Here is a 7,340-nt window from a genome sequence, read left to right as displayed (position 1 = left end):
CACCATGCCCGGCTAATTTTTTCTATTTTTAGTAGAGACGGGGTTTCACCATGTTAGCCAGGATGGTCTGGATCTTCTGACCTCGTGATCCGCCCGCCTCGGCCTCCCAGAGTGCTGGGATTACAGGAATGAGCCACCATGCCCAGCCAACCCACCGTTTTTTTTTAAAAACAGTCATCATTTTGCTTGAAAATACAACAGTTCCCCCTTACCCAAGAGGCGTCCATTCTGAGACCAGCCAGTGGATGTATTGAAACCATGAATAATACCAAATCTGATATAGACTATGTTTTGTCCTATACATACATAGCCATGGGAAAGTTTAACTTATAAACTAGGCACAAAGATTAGTAACGGAAACATTATCACATACTGTAATGTAAGTTATATGAATGCAGTCTCCTTCTCTCTCAAAACCTCTTAGTGTACTGTCCTACAGGTAACTCAAACTGTGCATAAGGGGGGACGACGGCACAGCAATCTCACCATTTGCCGATATTCCCGAATCATTTTTAGCTTGTCTTCTCCTCCCTTGTTTTCTTCTTTCTGTTCAATGCTGCTGATTATTCTCCAGGAGGCTCTTCTAGCTCCAATCACATTCTTATATGCAACAGATAGGAGGTTTCTTTCTTCAACTGTCAGCTCCACATCCATCCCTGCTACTTTCTTCATTGACTCCACCATTTCTGCATGGGAAAAGGAAAAGTCAGATCTTACAAACTGGAAGTTTTCTTAACATATCCCATTCAAAGTAGGTTTTTTTCTGTCAAGCTACGGGAAAAAAAATTTTTCAACAAAAATAATTTCATAATCATCAAAACTAATATGAGTAAAAAGCCAAAAACATGTAAAGGAAACCAAACTAAGAGCCAATGCAAAGACTCTAGAATGTAAGTTCTATGGAATCAGGAAGACTTCATATACTATCTAATACAATTTAGTGTGGTCTGAAAGCACCTCTCTAATTAGGCATAGCTAACCATTTTCCAGCCAAAAAAAAAGAAAAAAAAAAAGCCGCCAGTTTAAGAGAAAGATTAGGAATTTACAGATGCTAAAACGTATTGTCTTACAAATAAATAGTATTTCCAAAAAAACAAGAGAAGGGGCAATTTGTTCATACAGCAAAAATGTACGGAGTGTATGGTTGGCCACCAACAGACTTTGGATGTTATCCTTCCTCATATGAAGCTCCTTCTGGTGAAACTTCTGATGACTCCCATTTGTTACCACTAGGTGGCGAGCAAAGAAAGGGGCCCAGAGAAGCCTTGGGATCTATCGCAAGCATAGGGAAATACAGCTAACACAACAGCGTGTGAATGCAAAGCGCAACAGCACAAGAAATAGTAACAATGAATACATTAACAGAAACTTATTTTGATGCCCTATTACCACGTGGCTCTCCAACATTACCCACGTTTGAATCTTTGGTGATGAGACTCAAGAATCTGCATTTTAGGCCAGTAGTAGTGGCTCATACCCCTAGCACTTTGGGAACTGAGGCAGGAGAATCACTTGAGCTCAGGAGTTCGAGACCAGCCAGGGCAACACGGTCAGACCCTGTCTCTAAAAAACTAAAATAGAGGCTGGACATGCTGGTAGTCCCAGCACTTTGGCAGGCCGAGGTGGGCGCATTACGAGGTCAAGAGATAGAGACTATTCTGGCCAACATGGTGAAACACCGTCTTTACAAAAAATACAAAAAAATTAGCTGGGCGTGGTGATGCGCACCTGTACTCCCAGGTACTCCAGAGACTGAAACAGGAGAATCGCTTGAACCTGGGAGGTGGAGATTGCAGTGAGCCAACACTGTGCCACTGCACTCCAGCCTGGCAACAGATGGAGACTCCACCTCAAAATTAATTAATTAATTAATTAAAATTAAAATCGGCTGGATGCAGTGGCTTACGCCTATAATCCCAGAACTGTGGGAGGCCAAGGTGGGCAGATCACTTGAGGCCACGAATTCAAGACCAGCCTGACCAATGTGCACACCACCACAATCCCAGCTACTTGGGAAGCTGACGCAGCAGAATAGCTTGAACTCAGGAGGCAGAGATTGCAGTGAGCTGAGATCGCGCCACTGTATTGCCACTCGGGGCAACATAGCAAGACTCATCTCAAAACAACAACAACAAAAAAAATTATCTGCATTTAAATAAGCATCCTTAGCATTCATTAACACCCTAAGCATAAGAATACTTTAACTAACAGGTATAAAGAGATGGTGACTTCATAAAACACTACTAAATTGGGTGGGCACAGTGGCTCAAGCCTGTAATCTCAGCACTTTGGGAGACCAAGTCTGATGGATCGCCTGAGGTCAGGAATTCAAGAACAGTCTGGCCAACACGGTGAAACCCCATCTCTACTAAAAATACAAAAATTAGCTGGGGCACGGTAGTGGCTCATACCCCTAGCACTTTGGGAACTGAGGCAGGAGAATCACTTGAGCTCAGGAGTTCGAGACCAGCCAGGGCAACACGGTCAGACCCTGTCTCTAAAAAACTAAAATAGAGGCTGGACATGCTGGTAGTCCCAGCACTTTGGCAGGCCGAGGTGGGCGCATTACGAGGTCAAGAGATAGAGACTATTCTGGCCAACATGGTGAAACACCGTCTTTACAAAAAATACAAAAAAATTAGCTGGGCGTGGTGATGCGCACCTGTACTCCCAGGTACTCCAGAGACTGAGACAGGAGAATCGCTTGAACCTGGGAGGTGGAGATTGCAGTGAGCCAACACTGTGCCACTGCACTCCAGCCTGGCAACAGATGGAGACTCCACCTCAAAATTAATTAATTAATTAATTAAAATTAAAATCGGCTGGATGCAGTGGCTTACGCCTATAATCCCAGAACTGTGGGAGGCCAAGGTGGGCAGATCACTTGAGGCCACGAATTCAAGACCAGCCTGACCAATGTGCACACCACCACAATCCCAGCTACTTGGGAAGCTGACGCAGCAGAATAGCTTGAACTCAGGAGGCAGAGATTGCAGTGAGCTGAGATCGCGCCACTGTATTGCCACTCGGGGCAACATAGCAAGACTCATCTCAAAACAACAACAACAAAAAAAATTATCTGCATTTAAATAAGCATCCTTAGCATTCATTAACACCCTAAGCATAAGAATACTTTAACTAACAGGTATAAAGAGATGGTGACTTCATAAAACACTACTAAATTGGGTGGGCACAGTGGCTCAAGCCTGTAATCTCAGCACTTTGGGAGGCCAAGTCTGATGGATCGCCTGAGGTCAGGAATTCAAGAACAGTCTGGCCAACACGGTGAAACCCCATCTCTACTAAAAATACAAAAATTAGCTGGGCATGGTGGTGTACGCTTGTAATCCCAGCTACCATGGAGGCTGAGGCAGGAGAACTGCTTGAACCTGAGAGGCAGACGCTGCAGTGAACTGAGATCGCGCCACTGCACTCCAGCCTGGGTGACAGAGCGAGACTCCGTATCCAAAAAAAAAACAAAACAAAACACAAAACAAAAACCAAAACACTACTAAATTAAGGGGAGTGTACCTAATGTATCCAGGAAAATATGTTTCAAAAATTAATCCTTTTGGGAATATAAAAAAAAGAGAATATTTTGTAAAGTCTCTTTGAAAAAAAATTGGCAATGTTTTAATAAACATTTACCACATGACTCAGCAATCCTAGTTCTATGTATTATACAGAAGAAAAATAAACCTTTACAAAGACTTTCACACACTCACTCACTCACAGCAACTATATTCATAATAGCCAAAAAGTGGAAACCACACAAATGTGCATCCAGAGGGGAAATGAATAAGCAAACTGGTGCTCATATCTGTAAGATGGGCACCACTCGAAAGTAAAGAATTCACTGTCCATGCACAGTAGCTCACATCTCTAATCGCAGCATTTGGGGAGGCCAAGACAGAGGATTACTCGAGCCCAGCAGTTTGAGACCAACCTGGGCAACATGGTGAGACACTGCCTCTGCAATAATTAGCTAGGTGTGGGGGTGTGTGCCTGTAGTCTCAACTACTCAGGAGGCTAAGGCAAGAGAACTGCTTGAGCCCACGAATTCAGGCCTGCAGTGAGCTATTAGGTTGGTGCAAAACTAACTGCGGATTTTGCTATTAAAAGTAATGGTAAAAACCACAATTACTTTGTATAATCCTAACACTGTACTCCAGCTTGGATGACAGAGCAAGAGACCCTGTGTCCAGAAAGAGAAGAGGAGGAGGGGAGAAAATAATTAACTGATAACAAGCAACAACATGGAATAATCTCAAAAAGATATTAAGTGAAAAGAGCTAGATTAAAAAGACTTTATCATTCCATTTATATCAAACTACAAAAAACACAAACTAAAAAGACAAAGCAAATGCTTATCAAGGTGCAGGGGTGAAGTGAGGGGCTTTTGTGCAAAGGAGAGCCCACGGAATTGTACCCGTAGAAGTGGCACGTTTAACTGTACATCTCAAGCTGAGGTTTCTAATGCAATTCTGAACCATTAAAGAAGGATGACACGTCGGGTGCAGTGGCTCACACCTGTCATCTTAGCACTTTGGGAGGCTGAGGCAGGTTGGTCACCTGAGGTCAGGAGTTCAAGACCAGCCTGGCCAACATGGTGACACCACGTCTCTACTAAAAATACACAAATTAGACTGGGCACGGTAGCTCACGCCTGTAATCCCAGCACCTTGTGAGGCTGAGGCAGACAGATCACCTGAGGTCGGGAAATCAAGACCAGCCTGACCAGCATGGAGAAACTCCGTCTCTACTAAAAATATGAAAAAATTAGCCGGGTCCGGGTACGGTGGCTCAAGCCTGTAATCCCAGCACTTTGGGAAGCCGAGACAGGCGGATCACGAGGTCAGGAGATAGAGACCATCCTGGCTAACATGGTGAAACCCCGTCTCTACTAAAAAATACAAAAAACTAGCCAGGCGAGGTGGAGGGCACCTGTAGTCCCAGCTACACAGGAGGCTGAGGCAGGAGAATGGCGTAAACCCGGGAGGCGGAGCTTGCAGTGAGCTAAGATCCGGCCACTGCACTCCAGCCCGGGAGACAGAGCGAGACTCCGTCTCAAAAAAAAAAAAAAAGAAAAAGAAAAAATTAGCCGGACGTAGTGGCACATGCCTGTAATTCCAGCTACTCAAGAGGCTAAGGCAGGAGAATCACTTGAACTCGGGAGGCGGAGGTTGCAGTGAGTGGAGATCGCGCCACTGCACTCCAGTCTGGGCAACAAGAGCAAAACTCCATCTGAAAAAAAAAGAAAAACAAAAATACAAAAAATAGCCGGGCACGGTGGCAGGCGCCTGTAGTGCCAGCTACTCAGGAGGGTGAGGCAGGGGAATGGCTTGAACCCCAGAGACGGAGCTTGCAGTGAGCTGAGATCGCATCATTGCACTCCAGCCTGGGCAACAGAGTGAGATTCTGTCTCCAAAAACACAAAATTTTACAATATGGTAATAAGACCACTCATTAATTCATTTGTAGGAGTCTGGAAGCATTCATTTAAAACATGCCCAATTTTGTTTTCTAAACCATAGTCATGAAACAGGCTAAATTTAGAAGCAGCGGACTAAGTAATCTCACCTCCACACTAGTTTAATTCTCAAAAATCAGCAAGTCAAATATAACTCAGAGGTAAGCCTGTAATTAAACTTTCGTGGTTTTTTTTTGTTTGTCTGTTTGTTTGTTTGAGACGGAGTCTGCTCTGTCGCCCAGGCTAGAGTGCAGTGGCGCGATCTCGGTTCACTGCAAGTTCTGCCTCCTGGGTTCACACCATTCTCCTGCCTCAGCCTCCTGAGTACTACAGGCGCCCACCACCACGCCCGGCTAATTTTTTGTATTTTTAGTAGAGATGGGGTTTCACCGTGTTAATCAGGATAGTCTCGATCTCCTGATCTCGAGATCCGCCTGCCTCAGCCTCCCAACGTGCTGGGATTGTAGGCGTGAGTCACCGCGCCCAGCCAATTAACCTTTCTAAACTGATCGCAAAGTAAATCTTAATCCAGCTACACAAAAACAGTACCATTAATTCTTTTAATTTTAAGGCTTTACAATATTCTATACAGAAAAACTACGCACAGATGTCCAATACTACCAAAAATTTAACAGTTACATATCTCGAATATTATTCCACATGATTTCATTTTCTTCAAATTTCTGTGCTTTACAAATTTTCAACAATGAAGACTTAGTATTTTTATAATGCAAGGGGAAATAGATTTATAACACTCAGTGATGCTCTACTGTTTCAGATTCAAGCATAAATGCCTTCATTTTAGATATAAACAAAACAATGCACAGACTGGTAAAATTATAGAAGCAACAGTTAGTTATCCCTTTAATAATACCTTTATTTATATATAATTCGCCTACCGTAACAATTCACCCATTTAAAGTGTACCATTTGGCCGGGAGCAGGGGTGAGCCCCTGTAATCCCAGCACTTTTGGGAGGTCAAGGTGGGTGGATCACGAGGTCAGGAGATCAGGAACAGCCTGGCCAACATGGTAAAACCCCATCTCTACTAAAAATACAAAAATTAGCTGGGCATAGTGGCGGGTGCCTGTAGCCGCAGCTAATCAGGAGGCTGAGGCAGGAGAATCGCTTGAACCCGGGAGGCGGAGGTTGTAGTGAGCCGAGATGGCGCCACTGCACTACAGCCTGGGCGACAGAGAGAGGCTCTGTCTCCAAAAAATAAATAAATAAACTCTTCCATTCAATGGTTTTTAGTATATTCACAGAACTCTGCAATCATCATAATTTTAGATTTTCATCACTTCAAAAAGAAAGGCCCGAACCCCACTAACGATCACTTCCCATGTACCCGAACCCCAGCCCAAGGCAACCACGATCTACTTTCCGCCTCTACACACTTGTCTCTTATGCACATTTCAGGTGTGGGCATACCTTGGAAGATACTGCGGGTTCAGTTCCAGAGCACTGCAAAAAAAAAATATTGCAATAAAGCAAGTCACATGAAATTTTGTGTTTCCCAGTGCATAGAAAAGTTATGTTTAAACTACACTGTAATCTATTAAGTGTACAACAGCATTATGTCTAAACAATGTACATATCTTAATTTAAAAACACCTTATTGCTAAAAAATGCTAATGCTCTTCTGAGCCTTCAGCAAGTGATACTATTTTGCTGTTGGAAGGTTTTGCCTTGATGTTGATGGCTACTGACTGATTAGGGTGACAGCTGCTGAAGGTTGGAGTGGCCGCAGCAAGACAATGAAGTCTGCCATGTTGATGGACTTTTCCTTTCCTGCATGATTTCTCTGTAGCATCTGATGCTGCTGGACAGCATTTACCCACAAAAAAAACTTTTTTTTTTTTTTTTTTT

At 43.6% G+C, this 7,340-nt stretch overlaps 1 protein-coding gene across 2 annotated transcripts in view; it reads right to left on the bottom strand.

The window, feature by feature from the left end:
* YWHAE (tyrosine 3-monooxygenase/tryptophan 5-monooxygenase activation protein, epsilon) overlaps window positions 1-7,340 on the bottom strand; it is a 99,784-nt gene that overhangs the window by 18,233 nt on the left and 74,211 nt on the right. For both annotated transcript variants that reach the window (XM_011999589.1, XM_011999590.1), the window contains exon 2: window positions 487-686. In XM_011999589.1, coding sequence (XP_011854979.1) covers window positions 487-686 — 200 coding nt within the window. The remainder of the gene's footprint in view (window positions 1-486; window positions 687-7,340) is intronic.

Source organism: Mandrillus leucophaeus, unplaced genomic scaffold (genome assembly GCF_000951045.1).
Source record: "Mandrillus leucophaeus isolate KB7577 unplaced genomic scaffold, Mleu.le_1.0 Scaffold6, whole genome shotgun sequence".
In the NCBI taxonomy this organism is placed as follows: domain Eukaryota; kingdom Metazoa; phylum Chordata; class Mammalia; order Primates; family Cercopithecidae; genus Mandrillus; species Mandrillus leucophaeus.
This window is presented reverse-complemented; position numbering and strand designations above follow the sequence as displayed.